The sequence below is a fragment of the Eleutherodactylus coqui genome, chromosome 1 (assembly GCF_035609145.1).
Source record: "Eleutherodactylus coqui strain aEleCoq1 chromosome 1, aEleCoq1.hap1, whole genome shotgun sequence".
In the NCBI taxonomy this organism is placed as follows: domain Eukaryota; kingdom Metazoa; phylum Chordata; class Amphibia; order Anura; family Eleutherodactylidae; genus Eleutherodactylus; species Eleutherodactylus coqui.
In genome coordinates this window covers 145512606-145533435 of record NC_089837.1, presented here as the reverse complement: position 1 = coordinate 145533435, position 20830 = coordinate 145512606, and the positions used below count along the sequence as shown (strand labels likewise).

The 20830-nt window shown below is 42.8% G+C and overlaps 1 protein-coding gene across 3 annotated transcripts in view; it reads right to left on the bottom strand.

Annotated features, from left to right (window-relative positions):
- The window catches only part of USP13 (ubiquitin specific peptidase 13), a 101262-nt gene that overhangs the window by 28742 nt on the left and 51690 nt on the right, over nucleotides 1-20830 (bottom strand). For all 3 annotated transcript variants that reach the window (XM_066601526.1, XM_066601533.1, XM_066601536.1), the window contains exons 7-11: nucleotides 19778-19872; nucleotides 16868-17055; nucleotides 11483-11554; nucleotides 9232-9325; nucleotides 1754-1879 (exon numbers count right to left, since the gene is read on the bottom strand). In XM_066601526.1, the coding sequence (XP_066457623.1) occupies nucleotides 1754-1879; nucleotides 9232-9325; nucleotides 11483-11554; nucleotides 16868-17055; nucleotides 19778-19872 (575 nt within the window). The remainder of the gene's footprint in view (nucleotides 1-1753; nucleotides 1880-9231; nucleotides 9326-11482; nucleotides 11555-16867; nucleotides 17056-19777; nucleotides 19873-20830) is intronic.

Here is a 20830-nt window from a genome sequence, read left to right as displayed (position 1 = left end):
ACTTGTAGCTCTTAGGCCCCCGGCACATGGCAGTGCTCCAACCAGTAGTCTAGAATCAACATGTAGCTCACAGTCCCCCGGCATGTGGCAGTTCTCCAACCAGTGGCTCAGAAGCAGTATGTAGCTCTCAGGCCCCCGGCACATGGCAGTGCTCCAACCAGTGGCCCAGAAACCACATGTAGTTCTCATGCCCCCAGCACATGGCAGTGCTCCAACCAGTGGTCTAGGAGCCACATATAGCCCTCATGCCCCCGGCACATGGCAGTGTCCAAACAGTGGCTCAGGAGCCAAATGTAGCTCTTAGGCCCCCGGCACATGACAGTGCTTCAACCAGTGGGTCAGGAGCCACATGTAGCTCTCAGGCCCCCGGCACATGGCAGTGTTCCACCAGTGGCTCAGGAGCCACATGTAGCTCTCAGGCCCCCGGCACATGGCAGTGCTCTAACCAGTAGCCACATGTAGCTCTCGGGCCCCTGACACATGGCAGTGCTCCAACCAGTGGCTCATGAGTCACGTGTAGCTCTCAGGCCCGCGGCATATGGCACTGCTCCAACCAGTGGCCCAGAAGCCACATGTAGCTCTCAGGCCCCCGGCATGTGGCAGTGCTCCAACCAGTGGCTCAGGAGCCATATGTAGCTCTCAGGCCTAAGCATGTGGCAGTGCTCCAACCAGTGGCTCAGGAGCCACATGTAGCGCTCAGGCCCCAGCACGTGGCAGTGCTCCAACCAGTGGTTTAGGAGCCACATGTAGCTCTCAGGCCCCGGCACGTGGCAGTGCTCCAACCAGTGGCTCAGGAGCCATATGTAGCTCTCAGGCCCCAGCATGTGGCAGTGCTCCAACCAGTGGCTCAGGAGCCACATGTAGCGCTCAGGCCCCAGCACGTGGCAGTGCTCCAACCAGTGGTTTAGGAGCCACATGTAGCTCTCAGGCCCTGGCACGTGGCAGTGCTCCAACCAGTGGCTCAGGACCCATATGTAGCTCTCAGGCCCCAGCACGTGGTAGTGCTCCAACCAGTGGCTCAGGAGCCATATGTAGCTCTCAGACCCCAGCATGTGGCAGTGCTCCAACCAGTGGCTCAGGAGCCACATGTAGCGCTCAGGCCCCAGCACGTGGCAGTGCTCCAACCAGTGGTTTAGGAGCCACATGTAGCTCTCAGGCCCCGGCACCTGGCAGTGCTCCAACCAGTGGCTCAGGACCCATATGTAGCTCTCAGGCCCCAGCACGTGGCAGTGCTCCAACCAGTGGCTCAGGAGCCATATGTAGCTCTCAGGCCCCAGCACGTGGCAGTGCTCCAACCAGTGGCTCAGGAGCCACATGTAGCGCTCAGGCCCCTGGCTTGAGGCAGTGCTCCAACCAGTGGCTTAGGAGCCACATGTAGCTCTCAGACCTCAGTACATGGCAGTGCTCCAATCAGTGGCTCAGGAGCCACATGTAGCTTGCAGGCCCTCGGCACGTGGCAGCGCTACATACTTTTGTGCCCTGGTGAAAGGAAAATTTCTTAAACCATACAACTGGTAACACCAGAACAAGATTCATGTTACTATTTGGACATTTTACCCATTTTATCCAATATGGCTTAATATCACTTGTCATGTTTCAAAGTGACTTGCAAGCTATAAAAGGTTGGGGACCTCTGATTTACAGAAATGGACATCGGCTTTAAACTAAATCTACTTATTTTCCGTGGAAATAACTAGAAAATGTATTATAGCTTCTCTGCAAATCAACAATTCAGTAAAATGACTTTACATACCTCTACTAGATTTATAAGGTGCAAGAAAAACTCTTGTGCGTCTTGTTGTCTGTTGGAGGAAAATTCGGTATGCCCTCTGCTCACAAATGCTTTGAACATTTGAGTTGTAATCCCTTTTGGTTGAAGCTTAAAAACAGACAGACAGATTATGTAGGCTCGAACAGTCATAAATATCAAAATCAGAACATATTGACAAGCAATGGGAATAATATACATTAATGATCTTCCACAGGGTGAAATACTTGGAATACAAATTGGAGTAGCGAGCAAACGCAGGTTTACGATCTTCTTATATTGTGATGTGGGAGAAGGCGAGAGGGTTGGGGAGTGCCAGAAGCTTTCATGAATGCATTGGTATGGTAGACGAAGGGTGGCTTTACACAGGACTACTATCAACCGCATAGTCATTCAACAGTGACCTAATCGGGTAACAAGGAAGAATATGCTTCAGCAATCGCAAAATTGAACAGACAAGCTACAGTCGTTTACATGCTTTATTGACTATCAATTCCTCCTCATTGTTGCAAGGCTTGTATAAAGAGTCTAACTTTGACTTTAGGTATTGCTGCCTTCCAATAGGTGGCGCTGCAGAGGTATTGTTTCCTCTCCCTTATTAGCGACTATTCAAATGATAGCAGTCCCGTGTAAAGCCATCCCAAAGTATGCGCTTGTGCATGACCTCAGGAGGGATCAAGTGACCGGGCCATTAACCACTTGGCAGAGTGGCACAGATGGGTAAATATACACTATTAAATTCTTTATTTTGCTTTGTAGCATATAGAGAATACATCAAGTTACAGCAAACTCATTTTCAAAAAACAACTAGGACCTTAATATGGTGATTTGTCATGGACTAGCACTGTACATCTCGATAGCTCATGCTAAGAAACTTTAAATACATTTTCGCTTTGCTGAAAAGGAGCTTCTATCATCCATTCAAAACTAAGAAAGTACAATGTCTACACTCCTGCACTGAGTCTTAAGATAAGATTTTTTAAATTCTTTTAGAATTAAATACCAAATCTAAAAAAACAAACAAACATCCAGAACAATTGGGCAAGAGCTAGGTAGACCTCCTGCGGTTTGCGCTGGCCGAAAGTCAAGTGACTGCTGCAGCCAATCAGAGGTCGCAGCGTCCCGTTCTGAACTGTTGGCATCATGGCGCTCAGGATGTTGAGTGATGATGCCAGGAGAATGGGAAGGAATGCTGTGGTCTCTAAATGGCTGCAGTGGTCACTTGACTTTCGGACAGCACTGACAGCAGGAGCAATTCCACTGCTTCACGGGGGAAAAATAAAAAAAAAAGAGGTAGTATTGATTATTTTGTAGTTTTACAGCATGCCCAGCTATTTAAAAAAAACTTTATAGTTGGACAATTCCTTTAACTGAAGAGGAGTACAGCTGTTTTGTTTATACAGGTACTAAACAATTAATATAAATCTAAATATGGCCACCATTATATACACTGACATGCTAAAAATCTTTGGATTTTAATCCAATATCGTGCAGAACCCCCTCTAGCCTGGCAAGCTGCAGCAATTCATGATTTTATCAATGGAAGACATCTAGAGGAATGTTGAGCAATGCCATCTGGATAGCCACCTACGGATCCATGGTATTTGTAGGAACAGATAGGTTCTCATAAATGCTCAATTGGACACAGCTGATTAAGCAAGCCACACCCCTTTTAGGCTGGATTCACACGGGGCAGAATTGCCGCGGAGTTTCCGTGCAAACTTTCCGCACGAACATTCCACCTGCAATTTTAATCCCAGGATTAAGCAGCATAGTGGAATAGAATTTCTGCGGGAATTCCGCCTCATGTGAACCCAGCCTTAGGTCCTCTCCGTAATGCTCCTTGTACCAATTCTGGACAACTTGGGCCTGATACCACAGTGCGTCCCGTTCTGAACTGCTGGCATCATGGCGCCAGGATGTTGAGTGCTGATGTCAGGAGAATGGGAAGGGATGCTGTGGTCTCCAAATGGCTGCAGTGGTCACTTGACTTTCGGACAGCACTGACAGCAGGAGCAATTCCACTGCTTCACAGGAGTGAAGAGGAGTACAGCTGTTTTGTTTATACAGGTACTAAACAATTAATATAAATCTAAATATGGCCAGCATTATATACACTGACATGCTAAAAATCGTTGGATTTTAATCGAATATCGTGCAGAACCGCCTCTAGCCCGGCAAACTGCAATAATTCATGATTTCATCAATGAAAGACATCAGGAGGAATGTTGAGCAATGCCATCTGGATAGCCACCTACGAAGCCATGGTATTTGTAGGAACAGGCAGGATCTCATAAATGCTCAATTGGAAACAGCTGATTATGCAAGTCACACCCCTTTTAGTCTGGATTCACACGGGGCAGAATTGCCGCGGATTTTACGTGCAGACTTTCTGCACGAAAATTTCACCTGCAATTTTAATCCCAGGATGAAGCAGCATAGTGGAATAGAATTTCTGCGGGAATTCCGCCCCGTGTGAACCCAGCCTTAGGACCTCTCCAGAATGCTCCTTGTACCAATTCTGGACAACTTGGGCCTGATAGCACAGTGCATTATCCTGCTGGAATATCCCATCATTGTGGAGGTACATGAAGTCAATCAAGGGCTGACAATAGTCACTAAACAGTGAAACATAGTAGGCACCAGTCAATGACGTGGATAGGCAGACTAACGGACCCAACGCATGCCATGGGATCACAATCGACACCAGTATGGAACCACCACCAGTCTGCACAGTTTCAAAGACAGTCACTTCTCGTTGACTTCTCACTCAGTGCTCCACATTCTATGGGAAGCGCTGACTGGGAGAGGCAGCGAGAGGTGAGCGGAACAGCAATGATTTTTATGCTGGTTGAAAGCAAGTGACAAAGGAAAAGCAAACTAATAGTAAACCATGACTTTACATTTAGACGCAACAATTATCGCGCATTTTTGTTCGTTTGAATTTTGCGTGGCAATTGCCCCATTTACATAGCCCTTTATTCAGGTGTGGGCGTTCCCAAGCTGTCACGTGACATAATGCCATTTCATAGTCAAATACATACTGCTATCCCATGACTTTTTGCATGTCGGAGTATTCCACAAGGACTGTTAATCTTTTCCGTCTCAGGGTGCACATTTATTCTGTTAGCGCTAGCTTATATATCGGAACTGCAATTTTTAAAGGCCAGAAAGATTTTGGCAACTTGGGTGCGTGTGTTGAGTCTTCAGTGTTCGTAGTTTACAAGTAAAGAGGTTAAATCAAGCTGTGCTACGTCTCAGCACACACTTGTTATCGACACTTAGACCTTAACAGCAGATTGGAGGATGATTTGCCGAGTCTGAAGTACTGCTGTCCTAAGATGGCCTTACATGAGGAGTATAATACAAATGACACTATTTTAGCACCAAAAGAGCAACATGGTACCATATGAGCCATCTAGCAATGAGGACGGAGGAACACCCACTACTCAGAAAAGTTAACATTTAAAATAAATGGTCCAGACCATTCAGCACTGATGAAACCCGATAGAGGAAGGGCTATTTTTGTTTATCTTTTTATTGCCAAGTGGAATTCTTCCCCACCTACATTCTGTGAAAGATCATTCCTCAAGACTCTCTCTCTAGACTGACAGCCTCAGCTATAGGCATATCAGCTCTCTTACACGAGAAGAGGCTCATTCCTCTGGCTGCGAACAAGTTTACCACACGACACTCTACAGCTTGATCAGCAATGGGGGATAAAAGTCATTCCTTATATTATTGGAATACTTCTTTGGGTTAGTTATGAAGCTGCTCACTCACATATTCTAATCATGAGGTTTTTAGAAATAGCCATAGCATAGAGAGTTATTTTCTTAAATGGCTATTGCACATGAGTGGTTATTCAAGTTTGGGGGCTCATGACTTAAATATACTTCACCTTAGAAATGGTAAACTCAAATTTGTACATATTAATAACTCAAACACCCATAACGTAGGGTTTCACTTAAAGAACCAGCATATCACCAACGTCACTATTATGTGGATCACACCTAAAGTAACTTACCATGATTTCTAACAGTGTTGCAAGCCTCAATTCATTATTAGCTTTAGATTTTTGGACAGAAGCCAAGAGCAATAAAAAAAGGATTTTGGGGGTATGTGAAAAGCAAAAAGGAAAAGTCAAAGATGCTATTGGATGCTTATAAGATGAAAATTGTGAATTGGTTAAGAATGATGTTGAGAAGGCTGAACTTTTAAATTCCTGTTTTGTAACTATTTTCTCTCAGAAAGTAGATGGAACATCAACTGATCTTCCCTGTGCTATTGGGGGAATAAAAGAATGCAGGTTATCTATAAACAGAGAGAAGGTGAGGTAACACTCACAGCTAACTTAAATGAATTCAAGTCTCAAGGTCCAGATGAATTACATCCTAGGATACTAAAGGAAGCAGCGGAGGTAATTGCTGAACCACTTGCCATAATCTTTTAAAATGTCTGGTGAACAGAAGTCCCAGAAGATTGGAAAAGGGCAAATGTTGTTCCTATCTTCAAAAAAGGGAAGAAGGTGGATCCAGGAAACTACAGGCCTGTGAGCCTGACTGCTATACCGGGAAAGATCTTTGAACAAATTAATAAACAGCATATATGCAAGTACTTGGATAAAAATGGAGTAATTAACCAGAGCCAGAATGGGTTTATAACTAACAAGACAAATCTAATTTCCTTCTATGACAGAATCACCGACTGGGTTGATCAGGGAAATGCGGTGGATATAGTTTACCTTGACCTTAGTAAAGCATTTGAAAAAGTATCTGATACCATACTAATTGAAAAAATGACCAAATATGGGATTGACAAGGCAACTGTTAGGTGGATTCACAACTGGCTGAGTGATCGTACTCAAAGAGTGGTCATAAATGGCTACACATCCAAGTGGAAGAATGTATGAAGTGGGGTACCACAAGTCTCTGTCCTAGGCCCAGTGTTGTTCAACATTTTTAAAAATGATCTGGAGGAGGGAACTGATGGGAAACTGATTATATTTGCAGACGACGCAAAGCTAGGAGGGATAGCGAACGCTAGAGAAGAGTATTCAAAAAGATCTAGAAAAGCTTGAACAGTGGGTGGCGACTAACAATAGTATTTAACAAGGAGAAATGCAAAGTCCTACATGTGGGCAAGAAAAATGAAAATAGCACCTACAGAATAGGAGGAACTGGGCTAAGCAGCAGCACATGTGAAAAAGACTTGGGTATACTAATAGATCATAGACTGAACATGAGTCAACAATGTGATGCAGCAGCCAAAAAGGCAAACACAATTCTGTGATGTATCAAGAGACGCAGAGAGTCTAGATCATGTGAGGTCATTATCCCCTTCTACTCTTCCTTACTCAGACCTCATCTGGAATACTGTGTCCAGTTCTGGGCACCCCACTTTAAAAAAGCCATAGACAAACTGGAGCAAGTTCAGAGAAGAGTTTCCAAGATGTTGAGTGGTCTGCAAATCATGTCCTATGAAGAACGGTTAAAGGATCTGGAAATGTTTAGCTTGCAAAAAAGAAGGCCGATAAGAGACTTAATAGCTGTCTACAAATATTTGAAGGGCTCTCATAGTGCAAAAGTATCAGCCCTATTCTCATTTGCACAAGGAAAGACTAGAAGCAATGTAATGAAACTGAAAGGGGGTGGGGGGGGGATAATTTAATAAATCCTGCACTGAGCAGGGGGTTGGACATAATGACCCTGGAGGTCCCTTCCAACTCTACTATTCTACGTTTCCTCCTGTATGTCATCAAGTGTAAATTAATCAATTTACTCACAAAATGAGTTACTAAATTGACCATTATTTGTGACATCAGTCAGACATACCCCAAACAAATTCAAAAGACTATATAACCTAGGCTCTGCACATCTGCATCGGCGGGTTCAGTCAGGAGCTGCCATTGCAGATTCCATTCTTTAACAGGAAAAACTGTTCTCCATGCAGATCTACTTTTCCTTTGCAATACGATGTACACCTCAGGGCACTCCATGAACTCAAATATAAGACAATGGGGTCCGTTGCATGCCACTGGTCACTGTCGTAAAATGGTTCCGGCATAGCATTGTGGCTTCTACTGTAAACAGAAGCCACAATGCCATGTGAACACAGCCATATGCAGATAATGAACTGTTTACCCCAGTACAAGTCCCTCACAGAGTATATCCATCATTTTTTAGGGTAAATCAATCTCATTTCCATTACTCAAGGCATAGATCTCAAATATTTTGCCATTGCAGTGGGCTTTGTTAATTCTAAGAGGTCATGCACACTACTGCATTACAACCCCTTATAGCCTCTTAGTCCTAAGAATCTGTAAGTTGCTCTCCTGCCTACCATCTGGGCAGGAGACTCTGTGCTGTTGCTGCTTTGTTATTTTGGGCCTTGGGCTTTTGGGGTTATTAGGGCAAGCAGTCTTTTGATGCACCACATGCATCATAGATAGCCACTTCAGCTAACCTCATCTAAACTTAGATAGCTAACTACAGGTTAGGTTGGTAGCTATTTTAGCACCTAGGGCAACTATCAGAGATTAACCCCACCTATACCTAGATAGCTAGCCATTGTACAGAGCAGTAGAGGTTTGCCCCGTGTGGGCATCTCATAGGCTATATTGAGCCATTTTTAGTGTTCATTTCTCATGACCAGTTCGGTTTCTGAAACCAATTTTGGTTCCTGATGAGTCATACATGACGAATCGCGTAGAACCTGCGTAGAAACGATATATTCACAGAACAGAGCTACATGTACAACAGCCGTGGTGCTAAGAGTATACACAATATTACCCGAATATCAGTACTCTATGTGGCAACCGGCATATTTCTATCGCAGCATCATAGATAGAGAAGTATCACTGATGGGTATTAGTCCGGTCACGCTCTATAGTGACTTAAACTGACACACGTTTATCACTCTAATACTAATCCAAATACACAGGACCACTTTGCCCTGGGCGGTTCCATTGTGTATTTTTGGACATTTCTTCAATACTGGCTTGTAACCTAAATTGGAGAAGTATATTTGTGGTCTTTTCATGTTGGTCCCAATATAGGACATTTTAATCATTAAATAAATCAATAAAGGTTACGTTTTAGGGGTCCCACCCAGTGATTACATAAGAATCTGTAAGGGTGCATTTACATGGGCGAGTGAGTCACGCCTGATATTCTCGGGCGCAATGCGCATTGTACATCAATTTTTTTAAGTAGACGGTTCTCACTCAATGATGTCCGACTATCAATCAAGTATATGTCACCTTATTTACAGAAAACTGGAATATCCCTCTGAGGGCTACTTTTAACATACATTTCTTTTATTGCTCCCTCCGAGACATCATCCTCCAGCATAAGAAAAGTAAACATTTTACACAATGCACAAATAACTGAGGGTTAATGTCACCAGTCCAGAAATCACATTAATACTAGTTTTCTACCTTTGGCAAGTGTCAGAATAAATACCTTGTGCTCTTCTTTCATCACCTGTTCTATCAGCTCACATTTCACTGGTGGCTTTGAGTACAGTCCAGAGAGTAGACCTTGACCGAGTTTAGCCCTACCAGTGAAGAGAGAAGTAAGATATTTTATCCTAAACAGTATGCTGCAAAAGATGATACAAGGCAATAATTTGGGATGTGGTCCCTAAATACAAGGAACTTGTGTTGAACCTTTAGCTTAAACTGACCTGCTAAATACCATCCACCATCTGTAATAACAGGGCTCTGTACACAATTACAGAATTCTAAGAGAGATGGTATAAAATAAATGTATTTTTGTATTATCATATTTTTAAAAATGGCCACATTGGATTTTTCTGACATGGAGCTGACACTTAAAGGGGTTGTCCCGCGCCGAAACGGGTTTTTTTTTTTTCAATAGCCCCCCCGTTTGGCGCGAGACAAACCCGATGCAGGGGTTAAAAAAGAAAAAGGGATAGTGCTTACCTGAATCCCCGCGCTCCGGTGACTTCTTACTTACCTGGTGAAGATGGCCGCCGGGATCTTCTCCCTCGGTGGACCGCAGGTCTTCTGTGCGGTCCATTGCCGATTCCAGCCTCCTGATTGGCTGGAATCGGCACGTGACGGGGCGGAGCTACAAGGAGCCGCTCTCCGGCACGAGCTGCCCCATTCAGAAAAGAAGAAGACAGGACTGCGCAAGCGCGTCTAATCCGGCGATTAGACGCTGAAAATTAGACGGCACCATGGAGACGAGGACGCTAGCAACGGAACAGGTAAGTGAATAACTTCTGATAACTTCTGTATGGCTCATAATTAATGCACAATGTACATTACAAAGTGCATTAATATGGCCATACAGAAGTGTATACCCCCACTTGCTTTCGCGGGACAACCCCTTTAATCCACAGCAAAAAAAGGAGGCCAAGCTCTGTAGTTCTGCTGTAGATTTTCATGTGGATCTGCACGTGGATTTAGCCCCAGTCAACAGGGCAAATCCACATGTGGCCACCCAACCTGTCAGAAGTCCACTCATGGAAAAATTAGCATCCTATGTATTTTGTCACGGAATCCATCCCATGTGAAAGGGGTCTTTGAGTTTCTAATCGAAAGGAAATGGAGCCAATGTTTAAACCACATTGGACCAGGGTTAGTATACACATTTATCTGAGTATAACCAAAAGTATTAAGAAGACATATTACAGTGGTTATAACCGGATGCACTGAAACGTCATGAAGGAAAAGGTCTACCGCTCCAAACCTTCCATGAACCAGAGATGGTCTGTTAGAGCAGTTCCCACTCCAGCAGACAAAAGACATCCAGGTATTCAATCTGAATGACCGCTGCAAGGGAAATGTCTGGCCAACAAATGTTTTCCCCAGCAAAATTAGCTATCTACCCCAACTGCCATGTGTAAGAGGGCATCTCTGACACAGTTTATCTGATGGGGACAGAGTCTGCGGTCTACGAAGTCTCACATGGTTGTTTGGTGTCTCATTTTCCATATATCAGTTAAAGGAATTCTGACACGAATCAGATTTTTATGCTTTAGCAGCCATTGTTCCCAGGTCTGCCTAATGGACACAGGGAACCCACGATTAATGGCATGCTAAAGCATAAAAATCATATTCATACCTTTTTTCCTGTTGTGGTTGTGCAGCAGGGGTCATCTCCCAACAGGCTCTTCTTCTTCCGATGAGCCGCCCCCCTCCGGGAATCTGCGCATGCGCAGAAGACAGGTGCCCTCTGACAGGAGTCAGGACGGGCCGCCTCTGCACTGCGCACGCGCAGAACTGAGGAGTTCAGCCAGGATGGACAGGCCGCCCACAGCAAGCACTGCTAGTGACGTGGCGCCCGTCCGTTCACCTCGGAAGTGGCTGACGGACGGAGCAGAGAAGGAAGCGGTCATTTTGACTGCTCCAGCTCTGCTTCTAGAAGCCACAGAAGATGATGTCCGACGGAGGGGACATGCCTGGCAATCGGTCCTGGCCAGGCAAGGCAAGTAAAAAAATTTTTTTTTTATGTCAGAACCACTTTAACCATATTTTTACTCATCTCCAGCTTAAGAAATGCTTGTTTTCCTACTAGTCTAGTTTGTGGAGGCCAAATAATTATTTAGTGAAAATTAAATATATGAAAGGGTAGTTGAGACTTGTACACAATATGCATGCCTTTGAAAAAGTTCATGATACAGTGCCCAAAGCATATATTGAGGTTTTTACATTTTACCAGGGCATCCAGGCTGCAGAATACTTACATCTGTGTGCTGAAATCTTGTGTTGGATCCAGAGGCGCATAGTCAAATATCCGTGTCAGGTTTCCAACATAACTGGAAAAGTCAAGCAAGGTCATAGTAAGTAAATGGGGAATCAAAATAACAGAAATCTGTCATCTAATAATTACAGAAAAAGTCATGCACTGTAAGCGCTGCTTCTTTACGGAACAGCTGGAGTACCAAAAGCTTTTACTGGGAGGTTTTTTTTTTGCCTATAATTTTTTTTTTTAACAAGTTAACTGGTTTTTCGCTTCCACAACTAGGAGGAAGGCACCATAATTACTTAGACTGCTTTATAATAAATTCCCAACCTGCACAAAATCCAGTTTAATTACATGTGCAATGAGTTGTCGCACTGGACACGTGACCATAGCATCCAATAGCTGGTGACAGATCATGAACATTAACTTGAGAACTGCAGACAGTGACTGATCTAGTATCTGATCACAGTACCAAAACTAACAAAATTCATCCCTGTGTTATTACTTTCGTGTTCTTTAAATGTGGCGGGGTCAATAAAAATGAATATAAACACCCTCATGATGAAAACCGTCAGCTACAAGGAAACACGCAAAAGTGACAATGAATAATTTTGGGGCACATGGCTGTGACATTTTCTTCTTGAGTTCTACATCTCCCACAGTTTTAGAAAAGTGTCCAGTGTGTTTCTGGTGCTTTGGGGTGATTCAGAAATGACCATGCTACAGTATAACGTTATCATTATGAAGTACAGATGCAACAGGATGTCATATAGGACTGCGTGAAAACCTGCTGCATAATCTGATCCCTGTCAGGTCTTAATGTTTACAAAGAAGTACAGCTCTGCTACATATGCATTCTATTTCATCTCATCCAAAAAAGGAAATGAAGTCTTCTTCTAGGGCTTCATAGCGGTTCAGCTGTAACCCTTTATCTGTGGAGTATGACACCATACAGCAGTCAGCGCTTTAATAAGTAGTCTATGAGCAATCATGAGATCAGACGCCTTCTCTGATTTGGCCTTTATTGCAGGCATTGATTGAAGTGACTCAACACTTCTAATCTTACTTATTTTTAAATAGTATTGCGCAATTTAAAAGCAGATGTCTTCATTTCTGGGATAAATATTTATGCAATTTGCTACCTACAGGAAATAGATGTGATTTATTATCTTCGGTGTTGTCAGATTGGCTGCTTTTTAGCTCTGCTCCATTAGGGTACAGCGCAATCTGAGGTTGTCTGAAATCTACCTCTGGTTCCATCACAAACTCAGGTTGCTAACTGGACCCCCATCAAGCCAGCTCCGCCTATACATAACGGCTGCTGGGTATAAGCACAAGCCCACCAAAAGGTCCCTACAGCTGGCCATGCACATAAGATTATCAATCATACCTCAGATTGATCTGTCCGCTTACTCTGGTGTGTCGCCGGACGGATCTTTCATATGAACTAACAAAGCAAACCAACAGAGTACGCCTGCGTGAAGCGGCAAGTGATTGGTCGCATTCATCTGATCATGCCACAGACGTGTAGTTTTAGCCAACAGCCAAAGAAATTCAGCCTGACAGATGACACTTTTGGCAGACAGTCTGCTTTCGGCAATCACAAATGAATCTTCATGTACAGGGTGAAAAGTCAGACCACATGAAATGTCTTTTGAACTGAGAGATCGAAAAGCCATTTTGATTCAGCCCAAAAAACTTCAATGGAAAGGAGTCACGGGATACTTGATTTAAGGGTAGAATTCCATCAGAAATTAATAGGTGCGGTCACTTTTTCAATACTTGCAACCATTTTCAAGTAATGGAAGAAGTCATGTTGAGCATTAACGAAGTTATGTTGGATTATGCGGTATGGCATATTGTTTTTCTTTTCAGGTATATATATATAAATGAAAATCCAGCTCACCAACCAAATCCAGGCACCTGGATTTAGAACAAGTGCTTGCTTAGACAAAGCATGGCAGTTAAGGCTCCTGCACACTTGCGTTTTTCTTGCGTGTTTTTTTTCACACAATATCGCTGCGTTTTTTTTCACGCGATTGTCAATGGGACTTTCTAATGTTAAAAACGCATCGCACAAAAATTGCAAGGCACAAGCTTGTGATGCATTTTTAACATTAGAAAGTCCCATTGACATTTGCGTGAAAAAAAACGCAGCGATATCGCGTGAAAAAACACGCAAGAAAAATGCAAGTGGGCAGGAGCCCTTAAAGGGGTTTTGTGTGGAAAGTACTATTGATGACCTATCCCCAGGAGAACACAAATACACAGAGGTTGGAGCTCATCGAAATCAACGGGAGCTGTGCCTGCAGTTACAAGTGCCAGCCACTATACAGAGGTTGGCGCGGAGACTTCCGCTGCTTTAGCTCCAATCTCTGTGTATTTGCAGCGCTGACAGCATGCGTCTGCTCAGTTGATCGGTTGGGGTCCCGAGCGACAGACCCCGGCCAATCAACTATTGATGATCTATCCGGGGAATAGGTCATCAATAGTATTTTCTACGGGAATACCCTTTAAGTAAATTGTAGGAAAAGCCCGCTCAACCTAGGCTTGAAAAATTAAAAGCCAAAATTTTGCTCTTCTTAGGTTAAAAAAAAATATATATATGAATTGCAACCTCAACACAGAAAACTCTGTTAACACGTTTCTGGCGCTGCACTGCGCCCTTAGTGGTAACTTAGCAGTGCAGCGCCAGTAACATGTCAACAGAGCTTTCTGTGTTGAGGTTGCAATTCATATAATTTTTTAAAACTAAGAATAAAAAAAGTTTTGGTTTCTAATTTACCAAGGCTGGCTTGTACTGACTTGTCCTACAATTCACTATAACTTTTCAGATACCAGTAGATACTATTCACAATCCAGGATAAAAACCGAGATCATCTCGATGGTCAGTAACAAGTTCATTTGAGGCTTTCAATCAAGAGCACCCAGGAAAAAGCTAGTGAGTGCATGAACTGTCAGGAAACTGATTCCAAAGTTCAGGGGAACTGCTAGTGTCCAGGACAAACCGATAACTGGTCGTCCGATCAGTGTTGCGGATCCCCAGGTGTCAACAGCTATACTAGCGGTTTTCATGAAGAGTCCACAAAAACACAACAGAGGAACTGGCATTGGAGAATCATGGGAGTTGAGCTGTCCAGTTCTCGGTTTGCTCTAGACACTACCAGTTTCCCATAACTCTGGAATCAGTTTTCTGACAGTTTGTGCACCCATTGGTTGTCCTCATGGGTGCCCTTATTTGAAAGCCTCGGTCGTGTGAAGTGAACGTCTGTTACTAGGCATCAGGATGATCTCAATTCTGTCCCGGATTGTTAATGGTACCTGACAATACAGAAAATCAGAAGATATTCCAGGTGACCCTGACTTTTGAACCACCCTGTATAAATGATTTTCAAACAGTGGTCAGCCAAAATGATCAGAATCGGCCATTTTGGCTGACTTATCTTACAGTATGTTTATGGTCAGCGAGAGCATCGCCATATCTATAGCAGGAAGATTACAGTGATTATAAACTACAAATGACTAAGCCATTAAATCAAGAATGGAATTAGGCAAGTCGTTATGCCATCACTAATCCTAAAAACTACCATGCATGCCAATTAATTACAGTATATTAATTACACAAAGGAAAAACTGGAGGGGTCAATAAAAACTGGTCAATAAAATAAGAAAAAAATCGATATGAAAGGAATGAAGCATTAAAAGTTTCCATCTGTTTGTCTTCAGCAATGGAAAGACAACTTAGATGTCAAAGTTTATGACATAATGAAGTTAGAGTTTGTGGCAACTGTATCTCATGTGCAGTGCCAAGTTTCTCCTCATAAAAGGATAACGCTAGTCCCAATGATTGCACTGCATACTTATGTCTGTCTCTTGGCATATGTTTACTAACATCATCTTTCAGGCGTTAATTCCTTTCATATAATTACCATGATCTTACAACTAACAACATAATGCAAGAGGAAGAGTAAACAGTGAACATTTGCCATTTAAAGGGAATGTCTATTAAAGAGGTTTTAACATTACTTAAAATTGCTTCACAACCACTCCTGTACCACTGTACTCCCTGGTTGCTGCTGACCAGGACGCATATTTGGTATTTCAGCCGCACTTCAGTAGCGGTGAGCGATTGCAGCGACCTGATTGGTTGTTGGGTACACCCCTTCCTTTGGAGATCTGCACGAGTGCTACTTCACGAGACCCGCGGGGGATTAGGGTTTAGGGTTAGGGTTTAGGTTACTTGCCGACCCTCCTACGGCGCTGCTGCTGCTTATTTAATGGGCCGGCCACTCCGCTGGAATCTCTCACCGCTACTGAAGTGCGGCTGAAATACCAAATATGTGACCAGGACATGTGACTGCTGCAGCCAATCACTAGCTATAGAAGGCCACAGTTGTAGCTAGTGATTGGCTACAGCAGTCACATGTCCTGGTCAGCAGCAACCAGGAAGTACAGTGGTACAGGAGTGGTTGTGAAGCAATTTTTAAATAGTGGGAAAACCTCTATAAGGGCACCTTTTTTTTTTTACATTTGAGACTGGATGATCATGGGGCATTCACCATTGTTGGATTCCTTTGTGTAAAAAGTTTGCTTTCGCTGCAGTGATAACAAAACATTGCACCACACTGTCTGAGTATTGATGAGGAAGATAGAACCCTGCCGTCTAGTTGCTTACCAAGCCACCAGAAAGTAGTTGTCTGAAATACACAACCTTTTCAAAGCTGGTATAATCATTACAGAATGAACCAATATATCCAGTAAAGGAGTGAAAATGAACAAATATATAGAAGACTATGAAATGCAACACCTAGTGGGCCACAAGTCTGAAATACCCTGTATATACGTAATATAACCAATCAGAGAATAAAAAGAATTGTTGCAATCATCGCACTTCCATGCTACAGTATAAACAATATAGTAACCACCTGGGGCGATGGGCAAATTACTGATGGCTAGCTTTACTGTGGTTCCTATCTAGAAGTTCAGTTTAGCCAAACTATAGATAAAGAGTAATTTCTTTCATTTAAAACCTTTAAAAATGCCTCTGGTGTTGCTGTCTTTTTTCATCCCTAGGGACAGCAAGAGACGTAGCCAACAGATCAGGCGAGAACATTGCCAAAACATCTGTACAATGCCCAAATCCTCTCCGATATTGGAGCTTTGCAAAAGAGACATGGGGTGCATTACAGAGGCTTTGGCGAAGAGGAGAATGCTTTCTGCAGTGGAAGTACCCTTTAAGTAAAGTACTGATGATACTATTGATATCTTGCCAATATGACTCAATGTCATATGTTGGGATTAGGTTCAATGGAGGGATTCTTTATTAGGAACGAGGTGACCTCTGGATTGTACATGTATCTGTGGACAAGTAAGAAGAGATACATACGCTCTCTGGAATTCTGGTATGCTGAAGATGACCTGCATCACTGTGCTGAGGTAGGAGCTGTTCCCCTGGTTCCTAAATCCAGTATAGCCAGAGCCAAACATTGGTTTCAACTTAAGTCCAGTTTCTTGGATGACTTCCCATTCATTAACCCTTGGTTTAATTTCATTATCCATCACACCATTCTCTGTCTAAGAAAAAGTTAAAGAGAAAGAACAAGTTATGTCACAAACCTTAAGCCCTATATGAGGGTATTGCCATAATAATGTTCTAAGTGAAAGAATTTATATTCACATACAGAACTGTGCACGGAGCTGAAAACAACCTAAAGCCATGTTCACATGCAGTGGAAGATTACTACGGTAGAAAGGTCCTGAACTCCATTGCAAAATCTAAGTGTCAGATGCAGATTTTGCGGTCAGTTTGACCACTAATTTCAGCCTTTACATTGCAATTTTGGAAGAAAACTGCAACATTTGGGACAGGATGTTGATTTGTAACTTCACAGCATGCCCCCAATCCATGGAGAGGTTTTCTAGTATTACATTTACATGTTTTATACTGTACTTTGTTGCAGATTCCCCTTTTATTTTACAGACTATGAATATTAGGATAATTGTAACACCTCTACAAGTATGGGTTTGCCTTTGTCAGTAAGTATATAAGAACATGAATATGATGTACAATTGGAACTATTTTATTGTTTACATCTAGACATTTGGAGATTCCATACAACCATTCATCTTATGCGAATTGGGAGTTAAAGCCTAAATTATAGCCCCGGGCTACATTCACATGCTACTGAAAGCAGTCAACAAGCTTTTTGTCAGACACATTCCTAACATCTTAGCGGAGTTCCTATAACTCAGTGGGAGAGTTTATAATTCCCATAGCAGATTACAGTGACCGCTGCAAAGACTACACTAAGGCCAAGTGCACACTAGTCATGACTGCAAATTGCGCCCAAGAGACGAGCCGCAACTAGCATTGAACAGTACATAGACACCTGTCCATATGCTGTCTTATATACATGGACACAGTACATTGACATGTATTGGCCTGTGCTATTTCTCGTCTGTGAAACAGAAAGGAATAGAACATTTCATGAGTTTTAAAAAAACAAAAAGGGCATTGATCGATGTGCTAATGCGTCCATGTGCATGCCCCATAAACTATAATGGGGCTTTGTGCTATCTATGGAATTACATGGACAGCATATGGCCCCAAAATAAGCTGGTATTCCGGAGACCTTAATGATGAGACAACCCCTTATCTCTAAGGTGGTGTAAGGGGGAGGGATTTTGGACCTTTGAATCACAAAATCATATCTTCATTCTCTACAAAGGTATATTATGAACTGATACCGTAATACCGAGGTCTGGACCCATTTAGTGCTGATACAGCTTTTTTTCCTCTATGTTGGAACTAATATTTTTGGGGGCATTTAGCTAGCACTGTTTATTAGGAATCACTCTGATGGCAATGTTAATGGAGGCACTTTGGTGGCCATTACAGACCATGGCTTTAACTTATGGATTTTTATAGGTCCAAAGAGTGTTGGATTTTCTTCTCCATTACATGCTACTTCATTTAAAGGGGATAACCAGTTTCAAACGATTGATGGGACTATCCTCAGGATAGGTCATCAATAGTAGAGAGCCTGGGGTCTGTCTCGTGGGATTTCCGCCTGTCCACTGTTCTCTGGGCCAATGCGCTCCTTTACGGAGCTCATTTCTGCAGAAAGCAGACCGCTCTATTCTTACTGTAATGGCCTGGATTGGTATTGGATTCATTGACATGAAGGACCTATAACACTAAATGGTCACTGCAATGAGAATGGAGCTTCCTGCTGAAATCAACTAGGTGCACAAGCACAGCAGCACAGAGAACTTCTGATCGTCTGAGATCCCGGGCAATAGACCACTACTTATCTAGTATTGATAACCCATCCTGAAGATAAGCCATCAATAGTTTAGAACTGCACATACCCTTTAAACATTCTTAAAAACTATGGTTTCGAATCAGATTGGCAATAGACATAATTTTGTGTCGAGGCTACAGTACACTTCGCAGCTATCACTATAATATAATGCTCACTGCTCGCTCATGTTGGTCAAATAGTAACTGGCAGGAGACAGCAGACAGAACTCTAATGATAAAGTCAAGGGTTTCCAAACATGTCTGCATTGTGCATATAGAAAGCACTGGAAAATGCAACAGTGGAATACAACGTGCTCCATAAAGAAAGACAATACACAAGGAAGTGGTCACTGTCATACGGAAAAACTGGCCTGGCGGCCTGCAGAAGCCAACTATAGCTGCACTGTAGCTACAAGGCTAATTACGTTGTTAGACAGTTCATACATGAAGCCCACAACTCTACAGGAATGGAGGTTCTTAAATGGGTTATCTAACTTTTCTGAAAAATCTTTAAACAGTTGCAAATAGTATGAAAAATGATTTACCTGTCATTTCCTCAACTCTCAAGTTTCGCTCTGGTGGCCCTCCCAGGCTTTGTTACAAGCGAGTGATGACTGCACCAAGTCAGTGGTCGCAGCACTCATGTGCCCTACTACTGGCAGCACTGCGGATTAAGGAGAGCTACAATACCAGTAATATAGTACATGACCACTGCATCCACCAGTTGGCTGTAGTGATCACAGAGAGAGGGGAAGGGGTGGACTGCTGGGGTGCCACTTGTGGATTGCCAGGGAAAAGAAGAGTCGTGTAGGGTTTTCCTTTTTGTTTTATACCATTTGCAGCTACTTTAAAGTTTTTGTAAAAAGCTGAATAACTTCATGAAGTTGGTGACACAACAAAGTATTAGGCAAGTTTAAAATCTATAATCAAAACTGTAAGGACAACATTGCAAAATGTGTCGTTTTATTGCATTTTAAACATCTTAATACAAACCCCTTGCATTTGTAGCATATCAATTCCAAAATGTGCAAGATGTTTGGCGAGGTGCGGGTCTAAAACAGCTTCTTCCTCATCAAAGGAATACACATCTGGCAAGTGAAAAAATAAAAAAGGAAATCATGTTGCAATTTACAATACTTTTGCAGTTGACGCATTACTGGAAATTTATTAAAGACCCAAGTAGGGCAGTTAGACTGGCCAAGTGGTTATAACATATAATACATGGCCTCATTGAGCCCCCTAGTGTTTTATGAATAGCTTGAGAATGGCTCAATGGCCTGTGACTGAACATGCCAGATACTACTTCTTCCTGGCAATAAACATGAGATAAATGTGGCCCAAAACTGCCAGTTTTGACTGTTTTCCCTATAAATAGCCAATCAGATGTTACATAAGGGTTGATTGTTGATTCTTCATGATCATAAGAGTAAGGCACTGAGCAAAAGTGCAGCCACATAACTGATCAGTCAGCAGACTAAATCTCATGTCCATGAGCAGCATTAGGGAATTCCATATGGAGGAGATATGCTACAGAGTATACGCTCACAAAAAGTCCCTAGCGGATTACGGTACTGGGCATGTGACTAAGATTTGAATAAATACCATCTGTATTCTGTGTAATTTCCTTGCATGTCGACATAGAAAGGTGAGATCTGCAACAAAACCCACTTTACACATGCAGATATTTTTGCAGATCTACTGTGGATTTAAGGCAGATTTTTTTCAGTCCCATGTGGAAGTACCTTTGACATTAATCCATCAACATGGGAGATTTTTCTTCTTTAGACTAATTTCACACAGGCGACATGTGATATCCTCACGGATGTGAGGCATTTTTATATTAAAACCGCCTCACATCAATTCGGGGAAGTAGTGATCCTCTGCCGCGCATCGCACAGCGTGCACCTAACACATGCTGCAATGCTGCCGCCGGCCCCATTGAAAACAATGGGCGATGCGAGCGCACACTTAACCTTATAAAACAAGTCTTATGGGTTACTACATACTTGTATTAGACTTACCAGGGAAATAAATTTAGCTTATTAT